Source organism: Halichoeres trimaculatus, unplaced genomic scaffold (assembly GCF_033239565.1).
Source record: "Halichoeres trimaculatus isolate MK-OKI-2021-1 unplaced genomic scaffold, fHalTri1.1 fHalTri1_scaffold_23, whole genome shotgun sequence".
In the NCBI taxonomy this organism is placed as follows: domain Eukaryota; kingdom Metazoa; phylum Chordata; class Actinopteri; order Labriformes; family Labridae; genus Halichoeres; species Halichoeres trimaculatus.
This window is the reverse complement of record NW_027437201.1, coordinates 798,306-821,849: the sequence shown is the minus strand read 5'-3', so window position 1 is coordinate 821,849 and position 23,544 is coordinate 798,306. Positions and strand designations below refer to the sequence as shown.

At 47.5% G+C, this 23,544-nt stretch overlaps 1 protein-coding gene across 3 annotated transcripts in view; it reads left to right on the top strand.

Annotated features, from left to right (window-relative positions):
- Positions 1–23,544, top strand: part of LOC141784681 (myosin phosphatase Rho interacting protein) — a 43,093-nt gene that overhangs the window by 4,703 nt on the left and 14,846 nt on the right. For all 3 annotated transcript variants that reach the window (XM_074662511.1, XM_074662512.1, XM_074662513.1), the window contains 13 exons: positions 2,043–2,120; positions 2,444–2,509; positions 14,164–14,315; positions 16,251–16,335; positions 16,419–16,590; positions 16,892–17,336; positions 18,490–18,616; positions 19,203–19,307; positions 21,628–21,684; positions 21,996–22,064; positions 22,166–22,255; positions 22,345–22,454; positions 22,573–23,110. In XM_074662511.1, the coding sequence (XP_074518612.1) occupies positions 2,043–2,120; positions 2,444–2,509; positions 14,164–14,315; positions 16,251–16,335; positions 16,419–16,590; positions 16,892–17,336; positions 18,490–18,616; positions 19,203–19,307; positions 21,628–21,684; positions 21,996–22,064; positions 22,166–22,255; positions 22,345–22,454; positions 22,573–23,110 (2,094 nt within the window). The remainder of the gene's footprint in view (positions 1–2,042; positions 2,121–2,443; positions 2,510–14,163; positions 14,316–16,250; positions 16,336–16,418; positions 16,591–16,891; positions 17,337–18,489; positions 18,617–19,202; positions 19,308–21,627; positions 21,685–21,995; positions 22,065–22,165; positions 22,256–22,344; positions 22,455–22,572; positions 23,111–23,544) is intronic.

The following is a 23,544-nucleotide window of genomic DNA, read 5'->3' as shown; positions in this document are numbered from 1 at the left end:
ATGTTGCAGGTGATCTACGATGACTGCATGCACGTTGATAACAGGAGCGAAGCGCCCTCTTTAAATGAGGATTCAGTGCGTGTTACCTGCTGTCACCATGGAGAGTTTGGAGAGTTTGGAGAGCAGAGTTGCTTTATAGAAAATGAAGTTTGAAGTCATGGAGTTGGAGAAATCAAACGTATGGGTCACAGGCTGCTGCACAGGAGGTGAGAGCTGTGACCAGTGGGGGGCGCGACCTCCACCATGACACTCGGGCCATCATTGCGCACACAAAGCAGCTGGTCAGTGCTGTGCCTGGGCTGACTTTGATCGTAGATGCCCTGGAAACAGTCAGAGGTCATTCAGTGGCAGTGGTCCTTCAACTGAGTCGCCGGCGAATGACGAAGGAGGTTCATCTCCTGTGCTCTCCAGAGATCACAGGAGATGACCATCCATTACGCACCAGCTCAGAGAAAACGCAAAGCTCCAGTTAAAAAAATCAAAGCTTGGAAGTGTTGTTGTTGGAGAGACGATATGTCTCCACTATTTTTATCTCTAACAGTCCAACTGTGTCGATTCGCACACAGAAGATTCTCTCTCCCTTGTATTTCATTGTGCCTCCACGCCACAACGACTGCAGCCGTTTGTGTGTAACACTGTGCGGCTATGCACCTGCCTTTCTAACGTGCTAAATATAGACACAAAAACAGTGACTGCTAACGGTTCCAGGTTTGATAAATCACTCTGATTTATCAAATGGTTATGAATGCATCTCCTCCTTCCAGATATGATTGGCTTATCAAATGTCTGTCAAAACATGAACAAATAAATTCTATCCAAACCCTACCATGTGTTGTACTTCTATTGAGGAAAAGTTATTTTGCGATATGCATCTTTGTCGTTTTATCGCCCAGGCGTAACTGAGTAACAAACTCCTCTAATGTTGAAGATAAAACATTTCTGAGTTGTGTTCATCAGCAGGAAATTCATCTGGCACGCTTGGTTTTAGATCAATTAGAGTCTCATCTTTGGTCTGAGTCCCTGATTGTGCATCCTGTGTTGAAGTTAAACTTCTCTGCAGATAAAATGAGAGGAAGCAGAGTAGATTGGTGGAAAACTAGACCTTAGCTCTGTTATATGAACTGTAGTGCAGACAGTATCATGTGCTGTGTGTTCATTATTCAGCGTTTGTCAGCACAGACCGTGTTTCTGCTCCTGTTCTCTCTGCAGCAGCTGCTTCCTCCTCTCACAGGCGGAGTGTTTCTGCGTCTTCCTACAGGACGACAGACAGAAATCATTCATCATCCTCCTCCTAATTAACAGCCTGAGCTGATCTATCTGGGTCACAACACGCTGCCTCTCAAAATAATCTTTTAAAGGCTTCAGCTCTTCCAAACAGCCTCCACAGACACGTCCACACACGCTGGAGCCAGGCACATATAGATTTATGGAAGGCGTGCACTGACACGGAGCAGGCTAATAATCAGAGCTCTCCTTCCTCAGAGAGGTCTCAGGTGTGTGTGTGAGATGTAGCTGATCTGGGATGGTTAATACTGAAACACTGAGCAGTGTGTTCTCTTTACAAACACACACTTTGATAAATCAGCTGTGTTTAAGCTGTGACAGGTAAAAGGCTTTAACTTTATTCAGAGATGTTATAAAGTGACTGGACACCAAACACACGTCCTGATATCGTCTCTGCTGCAGCTCTGAAGAGGAGACCTGCTGCTCTCTGTTTACCTCTGAGTTCTCTGCTGGTCTGAGGAGGTTTGTGGTCAGACCGGTCCAGAATGGGAACGAGGTGTGTGTGTGTGTGTGTGTGTACATGTGAGCAGTCTGAGTAGTCTGAGCACAGAGGCAGACAGTCATTAAACTGAGCTGATTACAGCATCACACTCACTCACTGACCGGTCTCTGTGAGGCTGCAGAACCAGAACAGAGACCACATCTGGACCCCAGCAGGCCTCACCCTCTCTCCCCCCTTATGCTCCCCTCCCCCTCAGCTCTGCCAGTTTTAATGATTACCTAAATTGCTCTTTTCTCCCCCTCTCTCTGTTTTACAGGCAAAACCTATTTATGGTGGATGGCTGTGTTTGGCCCCCGAGGGAACAGACTTTGACAATCCAATGCAGAGATCTCGGGTAAGAGCAGCGTTACAGGCCGTTCTCTGGGTGAGGATCGATGCTCTGATGGGTTTAGAGCAGTCTGATCTCAGGTTGAGCTGTAAAAGCACAGATCAGCTGTTAGTTTCATCCTGAAGCAGAGTCAGACATCCTGATGGAAACAGAGCAGTGACACAGAATAAAGATGTTATTTTCTGTTACCCTTCATAAAACATGAGAAACACACTTCATCCTGTGGACCCTCCATCACAGGAGGAGCTCATCTCTCTCAGGTCTGACGTGTTGAACTTGATCTCTGGGTTAAATGTCAGACGTTTGTGCTGCTGTGTTCCTCCTGACAGAAATGGCAGAGGAGATTCTTCGTGCTGTACGAACACGGCTGTCTGCGCTTCGCTCTGGACGAGTCGGTGAGTATCTCCTAGGGCTGGGCAATATGACCTTAAAATCAATACCACGATAAATTGGGCAGTTTTACCCCAATAACAATAAATGCATGGTAGATCCCTGACTACTGTATACCTTTGCCATGTGAAAATGATTGCAGGAAATGCAAAATAACTGCTTTTTGTTGATTAGTTGAACAACTGACACACATTACTTTCAATGAAATATAACAGTGTAAAATTCCATGTAACCATTCAAGTATGAACAGGCTAATATAGGGCTCTGACTTCACCATAGGTCCAAATGCTTGACGTATGTTAGCTTGGTGTTTGGGCGTGTGTCAGTTCATACTGGATGCGTGTGTGGAGCGCAGCACAAGGCAGTGCCGATAGCAGCTGGATACCTGAGATCACAAGATCACAGGGAACCACATGTTCCTGCAGGAATCCAACACATGACAACGTACTGGCATGGTAATTAGCATGTTACACTCACCTGGCCCCCCCAAAACTTGAGCTCCTTTAGTCCATGCCTTCTCCTTTCTGTTGGTGTCCTTATAGAAAGAATGTGCTGTGTCATATACAATTAAGAAGTTTTTCAATGCAAGATGAACTTTTCCTCGTCCAAAACCTTGCATTTCCTCTGGATCTGACCTGCAGATTACTTCTGGCCATGTGCCAGTGACGTAGTTTGATAGTCAAAGATGAGATTTATCTCTCATAGCTGTTTTCTTCGACCTGCTCTACAGAGATTGACACATTTCTGAAGCGCACTTAGGCAAAAGTAGACCCGCAGCAAAACAGCCACGGACAGCCATTGGTGATGGCAGCGCCGGCAGACCGCAGCGCATGCTGTGTAAATGCGGCGTGGCGCTCACGCTTTATGTCTGAATTAGTGGTGACGTTACTTCATCTACAGCTGTATCGACCACTTTTTCTTTTGTACCATCAGCATTTCCTCATCGTCTGTTTCCTTTCTTGTTGAGACTAAATGAGTGGAGTCACGTGACGGTGCTGTACCAAGGGGCAACATCCAGTTAGTAAAAATGAAGCCTATGCCGAAGTGCTAAAAGTTGCTGTTCATTGCGAATACACTTGAGGCCCAGCCATAAAAACTGACTTTTACGGCATTGAAAAGCATGTTTACAGCCTGGCTTGAAAAACGGCTTGAGTCTATAACACTGGTTTTACTATCGGCATACACTGAACGGTGAGTGAATGTTTTTCTAACTGGGCACTTAAGTTATTATTAGGATCTTTTGATTTTTCCAATCAGAGGCAGAGCTCAGGTCACGTGAATGTTTGGTGCCCTGTTCTAAGAAAAACTCACAGCCAGTGTCATAACAAATGTGGCTGCGTCCGTGGATTGGCTGCATTTCACGGTTTCAAGGATGACTCCTCCCAGGCCTAGTATCTCCTCTGTATCTCTGGTGTAGAAACTGAACCTAGAGCTTCACGAACTCCTCAAGCTGCCAGTTAATGTTTAAATCACCAGGAAACATCACATTCTGTCTGAAATGAGGCTCTAGGAGCTGAGGCTCAAATAGATGACGGAAGTTAAAATACTAAAATAATAGACCGGAAGTTGAAATACTACAGAATAAAACACAGGTCAAAGGTCAAAGGTTGTGTGTTTGTTAGAGCTTCTGTAGGCTGTGTTGTCCTGCAGAGATTTTATTCACAAACAAGCCTCCTCCAGTAACATCCGGTGTTTTTATTAAAGCACTCTGCTCTGTGTGTGTGTGTGTGTGTGTGTGTGTGTGTGTGTGTGTGTGTGTGTGTGTGTGTGTGTGTGTGTGTGTGTGTGTGTGTGTGTGTGTGTGTGTGTGTGTGTGTGTGTGTGTGTGTGTGTGTGTGTAACGACCTAAGAACATGCTGGATGAATTTCCTCCTTCATAAACCTGCTGCATTGTTTACCTCTATGTTTTCTGCTGTGACTCCTCTGACTGCAACACTCAGGCACACACTGGTCTGAAGGAAAGCACAGGAGTGTGTCTAGTCTAGACGTGTTGATATTGATCATTGTGGAGTTATGGATCAGTATAAGCTTTTCAGGCTTTGAGAAATGAAATCTCTGGTCATGTCTCTAAAGAGTTTCCAGAGTGTTGAAACTTTCCCTCCTCGTCCTCAGAGAGCTCAGTGGGAGTTTCTGACTGATGGTGTCTTTAGCATCATCTCTCTGCGCTCTCACTGCTCTTTCCCTGCTCCCTGTTGTCACATGACCATGGCGGCCAATCAGGTGTGAGGAACAGATGTTCAGCTGCAGGTTTTGGCTCAGGCTGAGGGAAGTCCTCCTTCAGTTATCTTTACCTTTACTCTCTCTCTGCTCACACATAGGCTGTGTCCAAAATCACCCCCTATTCACGATATGGAGCACTATATAGTCAATATTGTATTATATCAATTATTGCCATTTTGTAGCGCTGTCCGAAATCTGAGTGAACATGGTCATTCGCTATATAGTCCACTCAAGTATCACACAATGCATTTTGAAAAATAGTGCTCACTATATGAGCAATATATACCATCATGCATTGCGGTTCAAACAGAAGGAATGGCTGATTACATGGTCAATGATTACTGATAACATAAAACAACATTAAAAACTGTCAAAGAATAACACTGAGCTCTCTGTTTAACTTTCTGACGAGCCCATCTCTCAACTTCGAGCAGAAAAACAATTAACACATTAGCCGCTAAACCAGCAAACATGGGTGATGCATTCACTGGACCTCGTAATTCTCAAACACAGCTTAAGTTGCTGCGCAAACATATGGTTTATTTATTTAAAAAATGATGTGTAATAAGTATTTCTATTTTATTTGGCTTTTGTGAAAATACACTCAGTATAATATTGGCTATCACTGAAACAAATACCGTTTTGCAGTGTTTGAGAAAAATGATAACTGTAAATCCCCAGCCGTCCATGAGTAACACAAGAGTAATAACGTCACCGTCAGCAGTTGGCGAGTGAGTGGGTAGTGTCTGAAATGTTGTTTTAATTTGGCTGATTGAGTGGATGATAAAGTCCACTACATCTAATTCACTATATAGTCGGGCTGCACGATATTGGAAAAAACTGACATTGCGATTTTTTTGGGGGGGTTGCGATATATTGCGATACATATTGCGATATTAAAAAAAAAAAAAAAAAATCCCCAGATGACTTGAATAGCTCTGTTTGGGAAGAATTTGGTTAACTCACAATGACACCATTGTATTCCTATAAAACTGTTTAATCCAGGCTAAGGTGGTTTATCAGTGAATGATGAAGATTGCTGTATATGAAAGGGATCCAGGAGGCCATGTCTCTGGACAAAATAGAATAGGTTTCAATTTCAGCTGCTTTTTTTTCCCATTTCTGCAATAAATGGGGGAAATGCGATAGTCACATCACATGCGCGATGTGACTATTGCGCATGTGCATATTGCGTTGGCGATGTTCAAACGATATCTTGTGCAGGCCTACTATATAGTGAGTAGTGAGTAGGGAATGAGTGAATGATTTCAGACACATACCTGAGTCACCCTCAAGGCAACCTTCTTAAAGGGCCGGTAACACCTCTGAGAAGTCTGACATGGGCTAACAGACATGCTCAGGAACTTCAAGGTTCTGTTTGGGTTTAACCTTCTCACTGAGTGAGGCCAGGTGGATCATAAGTGTATAGGTGTGTGTCTGTGTCTGTGTCTGTGTCTGTGTGTGTGTGTGTATGTGTGTGTATTGGTGTGTATGTGTGTGTGTCTCTCTCTCTCTCTGCGGGGGAATGTGACATGGGTGACCAAACCCTATCATGCAAGCTGCAAATTAGTCTGTTAGTGTGTAAACACAGGGGACCACGCACACACACACACACACACACTCTGTTGCAGCAGGTGTGTGAGCTTCATGTGGACTGGTCCTCTGTGGATCCAGCACATGTTTGAAGTCACATGTGGTGGATCTCTTTGTGTTTCCAGCGATGACAATGGGAGGAAACTGTGCTGGGTTTGCCTCTGTGTGTGTGTGTGTGTGTGTGTGTGTGTGTGTGTTTTTCCACTGTGTCATGTGTTTCCAGTGACACCCAGCCTGCTGTGTTTTCCTCTCATTGTAGCAGTGATTCCTAAACTGTCTGCCTCTTTGTCCCGCGCTCTTTCATCTGCTCCAGCCGGCAGGAAAGTGGGTCAGGGAAACGGGCGCTCTGTGCCGGGAGGCGAGCGGAGGGACAGAGAACTGACAACAGCATGGACGTGTTGTTGATCTCATCAGGATCATCATTGTTTAACACACACTGCAGATGTGATTAGTTTGAGGTTTACACATGATTTTCTCCTCTCATGTGGCTTTCTACAGAGACACACCCTCCTGCTCTGGGTTTGATCCCAGCATCATCTCTGCTGCTGTCATCACACACAGGAGGCAAACACACACAGCCAACACACACACACACACACACACACACACACACCAGGCTGCTGGTTTCAGCCAAGACACACCAGACTGAGTGTTTGATTCCACCACTTTCCATGTCTTTGCATCCGTAGGTTTAAAGTGAGGTTGTAAAAACCTTGATTAGTTAAGGTGGTGGATTGATCTCTTCTGGTCAGATGTGTGTGTAGCCAGCCTCAGATCAGAGTGTGTTAGGATGGTATCTTTATGATGGTCAGCTCCTGACCCCTAGTCCTTGTGCAGGCCGCAGAGCTGACTAGTTGGAGCTCTTTTCTTATCGATGCTCCAAACATCTGAGTGTTGGTAAAAATAATGGTGGAGTGATGAGATCAGCCTCTATTTCTGCCTACAGACAGCGGGGTGCGATCTGAAACTATTTACCCCTGGAGCAGGGGCAGGAGCAGAGGCAGAGATGCTCTCCCATGTAAAGCAGCATTCCTCCTCTGATGCCCTTATTTGGTGAACTGCAGTGAGCTCTGAGCCCGGGGAACAGGAGCTGCAGCCCGGTCTGAAAACCACAGAGGAAACGTCAGAGCGGCCCCAGACCCAGACATTCCTGCAGACGCTCTGCTGAGGCTGCTCCACCAGCTCCATGAAGGAATAATCACTTTAAGATAAAGCCCTGGATACTCTGAGCGTCAGAGAGGAGCAGAGAGACCACCCTGAGAACTCAGGGGTCAAAGGTCAATGACCATGAGAACAGGAGGAGGGTTCGAGGGAGACTCTGATTTCAGCTCCATCGCAGTTCAGAGAAACAGCCACAGTTTTGTTTCAGTCAGAATAACTTAAACAGAAATACCCCAGACACAGGGCGCCGGGATGAGCCCATGGTTTAGGTTGTACTCGAAGACGTCAAACTTTAACCTGCAGCCTCTTTCCTCCATGTCACACCTCTCTCTCAGCCTGTTTCCTGCTCTGTTCACTGCTCTGATTAAAAGAAGACAAAGTGATAACTCAGGTTAAAACATGCAGTGATTTTCAGATTTCAGACTGAGCCCACCTGTTTCGAAAACATCCCATCACTCAGTGACTCTCAGCCTTTGCAGATCAAAGGGGATCCTGAGGTTGGCCTTATTTGTTGTGATCATCATGTTGATGGTGTTGATGCTGTGGGACATGTCTCATCTGGAGAAACAACAGGCAGAAAGCTCCATGACAGCCTCATCAGCCTCTGATAGCTCATGTTCTGTTTGACAGAGCTTCAACAATGAAGCACCAATCCACCTCTGACAGTCAGAGAGGAAAGAAAACTCAAACGTTTGTTAGGCTATAGCATAAACAATAAACAATGACCTTTACAACCAATAAACGTTGCTGCGGAAACTTTCTCCAATGGTACGTTGTACCTTTACGGGTGTAGCAGAAAACAGCCAACTTCAGCGTCGTCCTTCAGAGCCAACTTCTTCGTTGATGACTCCCAGCTTGGAATCTACACCCATGTTTACTCTCCTTTTAGTCATTGTCTGTTCTTGTTTCTCTTCATTTCTTCCTGATAATTTTGACACAAAATGTGATGTTTTACACTCATGTGATTCTCCATCAGAAAATACTCTCAATACCAGTTCTTTCAGCAAAACAACAAAAATATAATCTCTTCTTCTTCTTCTTCTTCTTTTTCTTCTTCTCCTCCTTCTCCTCCTCCTCCTCCTCCTCCTCCTCCTCCTCCTCCTCCTCCTCCTCCTCCTCCTCCTCCTCCTCCTCCTCCTCCTCCTCCTCCTCCTCCTCCTTCTTCTTCTTCTTCTTCTTCTTCTTCTTCTTCTTCTTCTTCTTCTTCTTCTTCTTCTTCTTCTTCTTCTTCTTCTTCTTCTTCTTCTTCTTCTTCTTCTTCTTCTTCTTCTTCTTCTTCTTCTTCTTCTTCTGCAATCCCTGTTTTCTTCTTCTAGTGTAAAAAACAACAATCGCCCCCTTTCTTCTTCTCTGATTGACTTTAAGGTAGATTTCAGGACAAGGCTTGTATTAAAAACCACATTCTCTGATACAGCTCTGCCATCAGCCATGGCTGTTGACGTTGGCCACGGACTTGGTGTCACAGGCGCACAGGCAGATTTTTCATCCCAACCCCGAACAGCTGGCTCTCTAGACTTGGTACGTGAGAGGGTGAATCTACATGAGTCTGGTCTCCCAACGAGAGTGATTGAGACTATTAGTGCACGAGAGCGCCTTCCACGCGATCATTATACGATAATAAATGGCGTGTGTTTGAGAAGTGGAGTGAGACAATGGATATCATCTTGTTTCAGTGTTCTGTCTCGGATGTGTTGTGCTTTCTGCAGGACATATTGGACGGTAATAAAGCTTTTTCCACCATTAAGGTCTATTTGGCTGCTATTTTCAGCTTGTCATGTGGGTTTTGGAGGTGTGCCTATCGGGCAGCATCCTCTAATAAAGAGGTTTGTAGGGTGCGCGTTGGCTGTGGCCTTTACGTAAACGTCAGTTTCCGTCATGGGATTTATCCACGGTTCTCGAGGCGCTCTCAGGGTTGCCCTTCGAGCCATTTAAATGTGCTGATTTGAGAGTGCTGTCTCTTAAGACTATCCTCATTCATTCATTCATTCATTTTATTAATTTGTCCCTTGAAGGGCGATTTGGTTTGCAGCAGATTCACGTTTGGACACAAAAACATAGAAAACATGATAATATGAGCAGAAGGGCTGCACGATTATCGCAATCGCAATGTCAGCACATGCAATTCAGATTTTTCTCCATGATAACCAAGCAAGTCTGTAGACTCATCATGACACAACTTTTTTTATTAAATCGCAAGCACAATCGCAATCGCAATATTGTCCACCTAATCGCAAATCGCACCTTTTCCCCAAATCGTGCAGCTCTAATGAGCAGTATCAGACATTGGTGCAGTTATCCTGCTGTTGGCTTCAACGTCAGCTAGACGAATAAGTGAGTTACAGGCTTTGTCAGTGCACACCTCTTGTCTTCAATTCTCACCAGATTATGGGAAGGTGATGCTGCGTCCTAACCCAGTGTTTGTGACTAAGGTTAGTGATTCTGCCTACAGCCTAACCCTAACCTCGCTTTTCACCCACCGCCATTTGCAGAGAAGGGTGAGAAGCTGCTCAATTCCCTTTGTCCTGTGAGAGCTTTACGCATCTATATGGACAGGACTAAGGGATTTAGAAAGAGCAACCAGCTCTTTGTATCCTGGGCTCCCTCTCACACAGGGAGGGCCCTGACCCGCCAGCGCCTGTCACATTGGGTGGTGGAGGCTATAATCTTGGTGTATGAGAGTCGAGCTTCGGACACAGTTTACCTCATGGGCCCTGTTCAAGGGTACATCAGTGAGGGATATTTGCTGGGCATCCCCACACAATTCATTGGATGATACAGGCTACACATGACTGAGACATCTCTGGCTCATTCAGTCCTGAGTGTGGGTTCATCTCAACTGCATGCTAGCCCTTGGGGAGGGTTTCGGGTGTCGACCCAAAGTGGGTTCCTGCTCTGTGGGCTTCAGAGCATGCAAATCAGGGAGTGGGCTATATCTCCCATAGTGAGATACCGAGGGAGGTTTTAAAGAGAACATTAGGTTAGTCACGTAACCCTGGTTCTCTGGTGTCATTGAAGCTTCCATTATTGCTCACGCCGAAGGGCGCTTCCCCCTGCTTAGCCAGACACTCAGTTATCAAAGAACAGGGGTTACGTGAGTAACCTAACGTTTTTCACTTTCTTTCCTCCAAAATTTCCCGTTGACAAACATGGCCGTTCGTTATGTCATCCTCTGTGAACAGGAGCAACAGTACCGTAAATACTAGAAGCCTTTTTCTAACTTAATAAAAAGAAAATGAAAGTTTTGTGAGGATTATTGTTCACTTATTTTAAGATACTTCACAAACACATGAAGATTTGATCTCATTTCCACTGTTTCTGTTCAGACAAAGGGTTAGGGTCACATGGAGCAGGAGGCAGCTTGTTAGTGTTCAGCTCGTGTTATCGATCCTTCAGTGTTGGCTGTTTTTAATGGCTGAGGTCTCATCACTGGTTTAAGACACTGAGCTTCAAACCCTCATGGATCCAGCTACCTGAGTCTGACTCAGGAACAGAAAGGGGCCTGCAGTTTTTGTGTGTGTGTGTGTGTGTGTGTGTGTGTGTGTGTGTGTGTGTGTGTGTGTGTGTGTGTGTGTGTGTGTGTGTGTGTGTGTGTGTGTGTGTGTGTGTGTGGGGAGGAGCAGCAGCTGGACTTCCTGTGTGTTTGTAGTTCTTTGGCGTGGAGCCGTGTGAGGACCATGAAGCCCGTTAAACAGTGGTGCCTCTGCAGAGTTGCTGGGTGGACTCCCCTTCAGCTCGGGCTGTGAAAGCCTCCTGCAGGATTTATTGTCCTTTATGGACTGGGTGGACTCACTTCACTCTGATGCTCTGTCTCTGCCATTTTTCCCCAGAGCAGGAGCTTCATGAGCTTCAGATTCAGACCATGGGGTCTTAGATCGTCCCCCTGGATTTTATTTCGCTGTCTAGTTTGTGTTTCAGGTGTAACGTGTCAGCTGTGTGAGAAAGTGGTTGTTTTTTTAATGATATGTCACTGCAGAGCTATAAATAGTGGACCCGTGGGGGGCGGTGGTGGTGTTGGTGGGGGGACAATAGGAGGATGTGGATCGGGCCCTCTGGTGTAGGAATCAAACCCACAACAATGGGTCAGTGTTTGAACACAGCCTTGGCAGAAAGTCCTCCTCTGTTTTGGAGCCAGGAGCAGTTTCTGAGCAACAAGTGTTTAAAGGCTCCAAGTGAACGAAGAAGAACACATCTGAATAATGAGGACAAAGCCTTTCTTCGCAGCTCTGATGGACTCCGGGTTAAAGACTCTGAGGTCGTTCTCGGGGGTTTATGGAGCAGGAGGTCGGTGGAATCATAAATGTTTCCAGGAGAGTGAAACGTGGCCCTGTGGTTCACCTACACGCTCTGTTCCTCTGAGATCCTTCAGTACAGCTCTGCCTGCAGGGCCTCATTACTGAAACACATCTGTGTGTCCTGATCAGAGACCCAGATTAAACACAGCGCTGGCTTCAGCTGCATCTGTGCATCTCTTTAAATAACCAGCTTTTCTAACATTTCCCTAAAACAACCACTGAGAGCAGCTCCTGGCTCACTGAGCTTTGTCCTCCTGATGAACCATGGTCAAGACCAGTAGGTTTAAACCGTCAGAGGTTTCAGTCAGAGTTGAAACCTCCTCCCTTTTGTCCCCTTTGTGCAGATCTGAAGTGGCCTCTCAGCTTTTATTCTGATTGTTTCTTTGTACTGGAGGAAATTCTTGCACAGCGTCTGAGTCCTGAAGTGCGACCCGCTGTAATTACCATATTTGGAAGCCCCCGGGGGTTTACAGGCAGGTCTTAATAAAGCTGGATCTGTGTTCAGTGGCCTTAAAAGGAGCTGGATCCAGAGCCGGCACCTGTTTTACATCTGAGGCCTGATTAGAGCGAGGGGGTTCAGGATTCAGAGCTCAGAGGAGGAAGTTTGGGAGATTTTTTTGCGTAGCTGTGATGTCATCAGGACAAAAAGTTACCACACTCCAACCGTATGACAGGTTTATGACTTCACTGTGAGAGTTTTAACCCTCAGGGTTCAGTCTGCTGCTATTTGTCTGCACGCTGAACTGGAGGGTCTGTCTGCTGATCTCTGTGAGGAGCTGATAACAGTGGAGTGTCCCAACAGGACAGACTCAGACACCTGTCAGATAAACACATGAGATGCACTAAGGTTTCCTGCCTGAGGGACAAAAATGATGACTGTCTCTCTCTGTCCCTTATGGAAATGGGCGAGTAATGCCCGGTGTTGAGCTGCGTCTTTAACCCTCTCCAGATCTTTGGACCCAGACACAGCCCAGGAACTTTGTTTTTGATTTCAAACATGACTGTCATAGCTCATTCTGACAGACAGGGGGCGATATGCTCAGAGAGTTGGTGTTGTTGTGCACTTCCTGCTTTCCTATGTTTGTCAGCAGGTTGATGTAACCTGTCAGTAGGCCTGTCACGATAACAAATTTTGCTAGACGATAATTTTCCAAAATATTATTGCCGATAAACGATATTATTGTCAATATTATTTTGATTTTTTTTCCATTTTGTCATTGATGTAATTGTGATAAATGGGATAATAAAGTGAGTACACCATGTCAAAAGCAAGAAACTTTAAGAGCTTAAGAGTATTTAACTGTAATTAGAAGGTCAGGATCTTTTAAATAAAATAAATTAAACAAAGAATATAATAAATTTAACAAGCAAGAAAGAGAAAAAAATACAATGAAAATGAAATGGATTCTTTTAGAAAAAAATACATTTCAATGAAAATAATTAATACTAATCAAAAACAATAAAACATAGACCCTGTCTCTAAAGAAAAAACAAAACTCCTAAAAAGAAAACCAACAATAAAAACTATAGCCTAAATAAAAGGGAGTTTATACAGTTCCTGAATTGTTTGTAACATGTTCTTTTTCCCAGTCAATCCGTACTGTCTGTCAAACATTTTGAACATTTCTGGCTTTCAACCATATTGAAGGGCTGCATTTCTTTGGCAATGTAGCTGTCTTTGAGCACCCACCATCTGCAATTTTATTTCTATTTATTTTGCAGACCAAAAGCCTCAGTAAGAGCGGATTGTCAAAGAACAAGGCTCCGCTGCACCTCCCCTTCTTCTTCTTCTTTGTCGCCACTATTTTCAAACAAATGCGACATATCAGCTCGTTGGTGTTCATGAGCTCACACTTTGTTCATTCTGATAAAAAATAAAATATTCCCACACTGGGACTGTGGCAGGCGTCTTAAGAACCGTATCTTTGGTGCCATCACTCATATTAGCGTGTGTTTCCTCCTTACCCCTCAGGACGCTCGCTTCAGCTCTCTCCGTGTGTACGCTCAAGCAGCCCAGTCTTCACCCCAAAGATCACATTTTTGACAGATGCTCACTCCCCTATAAATCCGCTATAGAACCTATGCACCCCGATGTTAGGAAAGATAGACGTAGTGAGCCATCTTCTCATTCAGCCTCTTTGGTCGAAAAAGAGGAGGAAAACAAACATGCATGCACGTGTCAGTTTGTCGAGGCTGGCAAACTTACCAAGGACGTTTTTATTTATCGTTCGGTTAATTGATTTATTAATTATCGTGACAGGCCTACCTGTCAGTATTAGTACTGTGCTAATGAAGTGATGATCTAAATGCTGTGTGCTTGGTCTGTGGGATCATGACTGATGGACTCTGCTAAGGTCTCAGTGACTCTAAAGTCTCAAACTTGTCTCCTTCAGCCGAGCACACTGCCCCAGGGCACAGTGAACATGAACCTCTGCACAGACGTCATCGACGCTGAGCCCAAGACAGGCCAGAAAAACTCCCTGTGCATCATCACACCTGAGCAGGAGTACTACATCAGAGGAGAGAATAAGGAGATCATCAATGGGTGAGTCTGCAGCCCCTCACTCTGCTACACCTTCACACCTCCACTCTGCAGCCCCTCACTCTGCTACACCTTCACACCTCCACTCTGCAGCCCCTCACTCTGCTACACCTTCACACCTCCACTCTGCAGCCCCTCACTCTGCTACACCTTCACACCTCCACTCTGCAGCCCCTCACTCTGCTACACCTTCACACCTCCACTCTGCAGCCCCTCACTCTGCTACACCTTCACACCTCCACTCTGCAGCGCCTCACTCTGCTACATCTTCTTTTTTTTTTTTTTTTCCCCTTGTCTGCATTATCTTTTCTGCTGAGCACTGTCACATGACAGCATTGAAAAGACCATTGCATTTTTTTTCTAGCAGTCAGAGAGATGTGAATATGATTAACTGCTATAGTGACCATCACCAGCCCTCCCTGTAGGCTACTCCATCATTCTAAACTTTATTTAACCCCTGATGTGAGCTGAAGGGGAGGGCCGTGCCACACCACAGAGTGAAAGAAGGGGAAATAATGACAGACAGGACTAGACAAGACAAACAGAAGGGAGGACAAACGTCTACTATTGTTGATTTAAGATAGCAGTTCAAGTGCTGGGCTAATTCAATACAGGAAGTAAAGGTTGTACGAGACCAGGGACACCAGAAATGTGGGGTCTTGATAGTGTGGGGAGTGTGGGCCTACGTGGATAGGAGATGAAGTGGCATGCATCACAGGATGTGAGAAGTTGTGTAATAGTACCCGACTCAGAATGCTCTGACGGGATCTATCATATCTCTTAGTTAGTCTCGACAGAAGCTTGAGTATCTACATGCGTGTGAGGTGGTCACCGAATATCCAAGTAAGTAAAACACAGCCAGGGGCGCCCCCCTGGCCACCAGGGCACCCGGGCCCCCCCACACAGTCCCCAAACAGGCCCAGGGACAACCCCAGGACTCAAGGGGGCAGACCTGCCTCCCCGCCGATACCAAAGACAGCACCCAGGGCCCAGAGCAGCGGCCCCCCCAGCAGATTGCACCCGCCCTCCCCAACCACCCGTCCGCCTGGCCCCAAGCCACCCCCACCCCCAGCACCCAGCCACCCCCACGCCCCCCACGGCAGGCCGGAGGCCCCAAGCCACCCAAGAGCCAGCCTCCCCAGGACCAGACCCCTCCCAAGAAGGGAGACCACGAACCACAGCCAGGCCAGGTGGGGCAAGATGTGGGATGGAGGTCACTGCCCGTCCCCCAGAAAATCCGAGGCCATGAGAGGCCTTGGAGACCACTGCCCAAGCAACAGGAGCCCCCCCCCCCCCCCCCCCCCCCCGGCAACCTGCACAGGGCAGCACCCCACAGGGAGCCTGCCGTGCCAAGGCCCCTAGCGAGCAACAGACCGAAGGATCACGCACCGCAGCCCACCAAGGGGTACGGGAGCCAGCCGGGCCTACCCGCCCCTTAGGGCCCGCGCCAGACCCCCACCCGCAGCTCCCGGAGCCCAGCCGCACCACGGAAGCTGCCGGCTGCGAGCGCATCTCTCGACACTATTCTGTAGCCTGGTCCCAGACAGGCTACATTATCCCTGCACCGTGAATAGTGCAGCTAAGTGTAATGTGGTGCATTAAAACTGGGGAAGAACAGTTCGAGTGGGGGTCCACCAACCCTCCCTCTCCCTACCTGGCCCAAAAAAGTGGATGTTGTGTTGCATTAAAAACAAAGGATCGGTGGGGGAGGCGGGAGGGGAGCAGAAAGTGGCCACAGCCTAAAACAGACTGCGCCCACCCTCCAGTCCCCCCTACCACCCCCTTCCCTACTCCAAGTAATGTATGTAGTGCAGTTAAAACACTCTGCTACATCTTCACACCTTCACTCTGCAGCCCCTCACTCTGCTACATCTTCACACCTCCACTCTGCAGCCCCACATTTGGCGTGACCCCCCCCACTTGTCTGTTTGTCTGCAGATGGAGCGATCAGCTGGTGGTTTACCCCCGAACTAACAAACAGAACCAGAAGAAGAAACGTAAAGTGGAGCCCACCACCTCTCAGGTAACCCTCTATTAAGAGCTCTCAGTTTCTAGTACAGTTCTCTTCTTCTCTGTCCTTCTGACTGATCACGTGACCCCCTCCAGGAGCCGGGTCCAGCTAAAGTCCCAGTGACTGGCTCTGGGATCCCTGAGGCTGAGAAGGTCCCAGACTCCAGCTCCATCATCTGGCAGGAGGAGCTGAACCAGAGGGAGGCTGAGGGTGCCGCGGTTTGGGCATCTGCAGACCTGCCTCCAGGGTCACCACTGCCCCCTGCAGGTGAGGAGGAATGACTTAGAGCATTGTGCTAATATCTTGTGAAGTCTCCCACAATGTATACAGTCTCAGCTCAGGTGTGTTTGGTGTGATTTCTCTCTGAGCTCGTAGAAACCATCCTCTCTGCTGCAGACAGAGTGAGAGCTTTTAATCAGAGTAATGATTCAGACAGTGTGTGAGTTTTTCTTTGAGCCTGCTGCAGCAACTGTTAAAGGTGATTACATGTAGAAAGCTAATGTCCTTCATGGGAAATCCCTTAGGTGTGAAAACTAACCACTCAGTCTTCTTATCCCATGTGGACCAGGTGACGGAGGCCCTGTGGCCCCGGGCTCTGACGCCGGCTCAGTAAACGGGGATGAGGTAGATCGGAGCAGCCTGGCACTGCATGGCTCTGTCCCCCAGCCCCCCAGCGACCTGCTCTCTCCGACGGGCTCCTGCTCCAGCCTGGGGGGCCTCCCTCGCTGCCTTTCTCCAGCACCCAGCGACCCCTTCCCCTCAGGAAGCTCTCTGCTCTCTAACGGCTCCCACATCAGCGGCTCCGTCAGCTCTCTGGACTCGGACGCCAGCGGCAGCACTGTGACCAGCACTGACAGCCACCCCACCCACCAGAGGGGCGGTCACTCCTACAGCCACCACGACACACCCCGGTCCAGGAGGCTGGAGGCCGAGGCCAGGAAGGCCGAGAAGAGGAGCCGATATAGGAGCCCTGAAAGGCAAGAGAGAGAGGCCGTCATCAGCCCCGAGAGGAGGTCAGTCACTCATCTGCACAGGTGAGGTCAGAATAAAGGTGGGGTCAGAGAACAGCTGAAGTCAGAGCTGGATGAGGTCAGAGCACAGGTGACACCCACTGAACCCCACAGTCAGATGAAGAATCAAACAGGCTCTGATTAATCCTGACTATGATTTGTGAGAACGTATTGTTCTGGAAACTGTTAAACCTCTGCTTTAGCCTTTCAAGGCATGAATATCCTCCCCACACGCACACACACACACTCAGAGCAGTGATTGACGTAAATCTTTTGTAGTCCACGGTCTCTCCTGATGAACAGCAGGGAGGATGAAGTCTGTTTGGTAAAACGAGATAAAGTTATCCTCTGACGTAGACTCTCCCTCTTTTATCGACCCCTCTCCAATAAACACACTGCCCTCTAACTTTCCATTCAGTGATCAGCTGCTGGAAGGGCAGAAGTTAAAGGTCATACACACCCTAAATGGTTGAGGTGTGGGTCATCTTTTTCCTCCTCCAGCTGGCTTCCTGCCCTGCTCGGCCCTCCCTCTGTGCCAGGAGAGAGATAGAGGGGGAGGGGGAGGGCCCGTCTGGTAAATATGTCTGGTTCTCTGGAGCCAGTCTGTAAACTTCTCCTGGATTTGCTCTCAGATTCATTTATACGTCACAGCACAGCCTGAGCTGGTGCAGTCTTTCCCAGCATGCATTGCTGAGTCCTTGTCCTGTCTTATGTAACTGGCGCTGGTCTTAGACTTCAGAGTTATGTGTCCTGCAGAGGGCGTTTGGCATCAGCCTGTCCTCCTCTGTCTCTGTTCCCTTTTAAGGCCTCAGTGAAGAGTCGCTGTGTATGCACAGCGCTCACTCAGCCATCTAATACTCCTCTTCCTCTGGGTGATGGATCGATCAGTGATCCTGGACCCCCTTCAGTCCTGATGGACTGCACAAACTGATCACATTTATCAGTCAGGAGGTTTATCAGGAAGTCTCAGAGCGTCTCCTCTCCTACAGCATCTTTAGTTTTCTTTCTCTTTGTTATCTTAAGGATAACTGTGTTTGTTATTCACTGAAATTAATTCTGTGTGTGTGTGTGTGTGTGTGTGTGTGTGTGTGTGTGTGTGTGTGTGTGTGTGTGTGTGTGTGTGTGTGTGTGTGTGTGTGTGTTTATGTGTTTCCAGTCGCTCCGGAGTGATCGAGAAGCTGGAAGCGTTGGAGCTGGAGAATCAGGAGAAGATGGAGGTGGAGGAGTCAGGGAGGAGTGGAGGGAGGCAGGGACGGAGCGAGCAGCGGCGCTTCCACAGAGAGGTAACACCGCCCTGTGTGTGTGTGTGAGTGTAAACAGAAATTAGAAAAAGGTCACACAGCAGCAAATATGAGCTCAGCTATGGACCTCCTCTCCCTCTGTTTCTCTGCCCACCCCCACCCCCCACCCCCCTCACTGTCTTTGTTTTGGTTGGGGGTCAGGGGTCAGTGGTGTGTATGCTGTGCTCATTTCCAGTTTCCATTCTGTGGTGGGATTCCCCTATGATTACACTTCCCTTTCCCACCCGGCCCCCAGCTGCATTTACACACACACACACACACACACACACACACACACACACACACACACACACACACACACACACACACACACACACACACACACACACACACACCAATGTACACCTTAATGAACAGGCCTGTTCGTAGCTTCTTGTTTTTTTCTTTGATGCTGAAGCCTGAATGCTTAACTCTGAAGTAATGTGAACTTGAAGCTAAGCTAGCATTAGCCTGTCTGAGAATCCCTGATTATCAAACTGCTCCAGGATCAACTTCCCGTCACCATCCAACAGACAGACTGAGGGGTTGGTGTGATGTTTTTTCTGTCCTCTGTTTAATGTTGGTTCAGGATCAGAGGCGTGACCCGGGTCAGGGTCTGGATTTCCCCTCCACCCTGCCTCCTCTGAGGAGAGCCAAGTCTCTGGACAGGAGGACCACGGACTCTGTCATGACAGTGAGTTTCAAGCTGTCATACATGCTTCTGTTTTTCAGGGTGAAGTGAGTCCTGGTTCTGGTCTCTAATGGTTGAATCGTGTTGAGAACCAGCTGGACCCTCAGGAGCAGCTTGGTTCTCACAGTATGAGTCAGTTTACAGGAAGGAGTAGAGTTTCTAACAAAATCTGAACACTTCAGTTTTCCTGACTCAGTGTGCTTCGTTCAGTTTGTGTTTTTCTTTTTTCTTCATTTTACCAGTCACTTTGAAGCAAGTATGTATCTCTGATCATATGCATGTGCAACACAAGGTGAAGGATACAGCAGGACACTTTGAGGGAAGTGTGTGTTGTTTACATGACGAGCAGAGGAGACAGAGATAGAGGGTGTACCTGTGGCGTTGTGTCATTCTGCTGTCACAGAGCATTTTAGATTCAGTGTGAGCTCTGATGACGGCAGTAAGAAAGTGAGGGATAAAACAACGACTGAGTGTTGCCAACTAAGAGACTTTGTCCCTACATTTAATGACTTTTCAGACCACACTTGTGAGTTTTTTAAAGACGACAATTCTTGCAACTTTTTTGGAGTTTGGAGAATCTGAGGTTAAACCATGTTTTGATCTCCTCAGTGGTCAGCGCGTGTAAGTCCCTCCCCCATCCAAAACACACACAGACAGAAGGGTTGATATTTAGACATTAAAAAAACAAAAACAGACAGAAGAAAGTTAGTTTGTATTTTTAAATATATTTATGATGTTGTGTTTTGCCTGCTTTCTGTCTCTCCCACCTTATTTCAGAGTCCATGACAATCACATGCAAATGGATTATTCTGCTAATTAGACAGCAGCGTCATTTAGGGCACGGTCACACCGGCCATCCAAACCGTGCCGTGCTTAAGCACAATTGCCACCACACGAACACACACACACACACACACACACACACACACACACACACACACACACACACACACACACACTACCCCTATATGAACCAGACTTTAGCGGGTATCACACACTGTTTACATGAAGTGTGATCTCATCAGAGTCAGCACAGTGAGACACAGAGAGCACTGCTACAACTTTTAGGGACTTTTAGACCTATGGTAAGTGGTTTTGGCCCGACACAGCCCTCGTACACCCCCACTTTGTTTAAATTGATTGTCAAGAGATGCGCTCGCAGCTATCATACGTCATGAATCACATGCGCTGTCTGTGTGCTTGTGCTCGAGCATGAAGTAAGCCGTGCTGAAGCCCTCCTCTCCGAAGCGTGCCAAAGCAGAGAAGTTAATTGTCAGAGTGCTCTCTGACTGCAGTGTGTGACTGAGTCAAACCGTCCTTATAACAACACTCAGTCTGTTAGTTTAACATGAGGTCTGAAAGATCCCACCTCCAGTCATGCTCTGCTTTAAACAGCCTTCCTGTGAATCTTGACCTGATCAGTGTCTAATTTTAGCTGAACTATCTTCTCTCTGATGTTTCTGTGGCATTGCCGTGGTGCTGTCAGGGTGTGGATGTTGTAGGATAATCCTCCGAGCTGCAGGGGGCAGTGCAGTCCTCTCCACTCTCCCTCCTCCCCAGGTTATTCTCCTTCTGCTCCTCCTCTGTGCAGTCTGCTGCTGTTCTGTGTGTGTGTGTGTGTGTGTGTGTGTGTGTGTGTGTGTGTGTGTGTCAGCTCTTCACTGCTTTCTGAGGTCACAGTGCACATGTGTGTGTGAGTGTGTGTGTTCACAGCAGTGTGAATCACTGTTTCAGTCTGATCCACAGAGGACAGCAGGTTTGGCTGAAGTTGATCCTCTCCTGTGAACTCAGTGGGATCAACTTCTCCCTCAGCTGACTGAGCATGAGCCTCCCCCTAGACCTCCACCTCAAGCTGTGTGTGTGTGTGTGTGTGTGTGTGTGTGTGTGTGTGTGTGTGTGTGTGTGTGTGTGTGTGTGTGTGTGTGTGTGTGTGTGTGTGTGTGTGTGTGTGTGTGTGTGTGTGTGTGTGTGTGTGTGTGTGTGTGTGTGTGTGTGTGGTAGCTGAAGGTAAGTGCTGATGATGTTTGGAGCACTCTGAAGGAGAAACTTAAGTGCAGTTAGGCAGTTTGAATGTTCTGACTAAAGTCTGGAACTTTCCGTGAGCTGTGTTTTTTATTCCCAACCCCACACGGCTCTGAGGAGAGTGAATTATATGGCCGTTTTCTGTCTGAATGAAAAGGGCGTGAAGCTGAAACTTTCAGACTTCAGTCATTGAACACTTGTCTGTTTGCTTCTCACAGTTTGTCTCAATTCTTTGATTGATGTGTGTCATAAATCTGTCTCCTCATGCTTCTCATCACCTGGTCTGCACTCTCTCTTCCAGCCGGATCTACTGAACTTTAAGAAAGGCTGGATGGTGAAGCTGGACGAGCAGGGACAGGTGAGTCCTGAGCTCAGAGCCACAGAAGGAGTGGATGTTTGTTCTCTAACAGACTTTGGTTAATCCAGAAAAATGATATTAACTATCAAAGAGCCTGTTGGTCCACTTGAAGCTCACCTGAGCATCTGCAGCTCTCTCTGATTCCTCTTTGATGTTTGTCTGTAATGGGCTCTGAAAATGAGGGCGAAGCTTTAAAACTGTCCTTAAATGAAAGACAGCGTCAGAGAAGCTTTTACTGATCCTCTGGATGTTTGATACCTGAGACAGACCCACTGATAACCTGAGCCAGCTCTCAACTGTGTGTGTTTCAGTGGAAGAAGTTCTGGTTTGTTCTGACTGATCACAGCCTGAGATACTACAAGGACTCCATCGCTGAGGAGGTCAGTGGAGACCAGTTAAATACACACGCTTTTACTGGGAACTGTGGTTCAGTTTGTTAATCTCTGGCTCCTCTCCTTGCCTCCTCTCCTTGGCTCCTCAGGCCTCTGACCTAGACGGAGAGATCGATCTGTCCACGTGTTACAGCGTCACTGAGTATCAGGCTCAGCGTAACTATGGTTTCCAGATCCATGTAAGAGGATCATAATGACTCATTGACACTCTTTGTCTCATCAGAGGCGTGTGGATTCTTTATGTTCAGTGATTCTGTTCTTCCATCAGACTCAGGAGGGGGTTCACACCCTGTCAGCCATGACAGCGGGGATCCGCAGGAACTGGATCCAGGCGGTGATGAAAAACATCCGACCCTCCACAGCTCCTGACGTGGCCAGGTCAGTAAGGTTGGAGATAAACCCTAGAGTCTGCAGATTAAGGCTCATGTTATCTATGTCTAAAAGAGAAGAAGAGTCAAAGATAAGAAATAAATTTGTTCCTTCCCCCGTCCTCCAGCTCCATCGAGGACCACAGCTCCTTCTCTCCTCTGGAGGCTCTGGTTCGACCAGATATCACCCAGGACTCTCCCTCCTCTGAGGCCTCATGTGTGGAGAGAGAGCCTGCCCTGGGTGTCCCAAAGAGCCGAGCGAGAGAGCGCAGGAGAGAGGGCCGCTCCAAGACGTTTGACTGGGCCGAGTTCAGGCCCATCGCTCAGGCTCTGGCTCAGCAGAGAGCTCAGGAGGCCGAGAGTCTGCAGGCCGAGCTGGGAGAGCTGGAGAGGAGCCGCAGGAGGGAGGAGAGGAGGAAGAGGTACGAGACCGTGACTGGCTCCACCGGGGACGGCTCGTCCCTCAGAGATGGAGGGAGGACAGAGTACGAGGGCAGAGATGTGGATTCAGAAAGGCAGCAGAGGGTGGAGGAGGTGATCGAACAACACTGGCAGCAAGTGGAGAAGACCCCCATACGGGACGAGAGAAGAGTCCCTCTGCCAGTGTCTGTGCAGGGCAGGGAGACCGCAGACCTGGAGCAGCTGCTGGACAACTACAAACAAGGGGTGAGACTTGATCCCTGCATGGAGCTGAGACCGAAGGAGGATCTCAGTCCACAGCTTAATTGTATTTATTTAACCTTTAATTTTACCAGGTTGGTCCCATTGAGATTAAAAAACACTTTTTCGATGGAGACCTGGCTAAGACAGGCAGCAGCAAAACACAAAGTTATAGACAGGAGAGCGTAATGAAGTCCTGAGAACACAGAGAGTACTGTCCAGTACTTTTCTGCGTGATTAAAAAAAACAGAGGAGAAGCATAGGAGACACAGCATATGTGATTTAAAATCCCAGGAGTCATCAATCAATATGTCAAGGTATTTGTAACAGTATACAACCTCAATCCCCTTCCATCATCAGTACAAAGCACAGGAACATTTTGAGACCTGGTTTTAGATCTGGTGAAAAGCATAAACTTGGTCTTAACTGCATTTAAGATA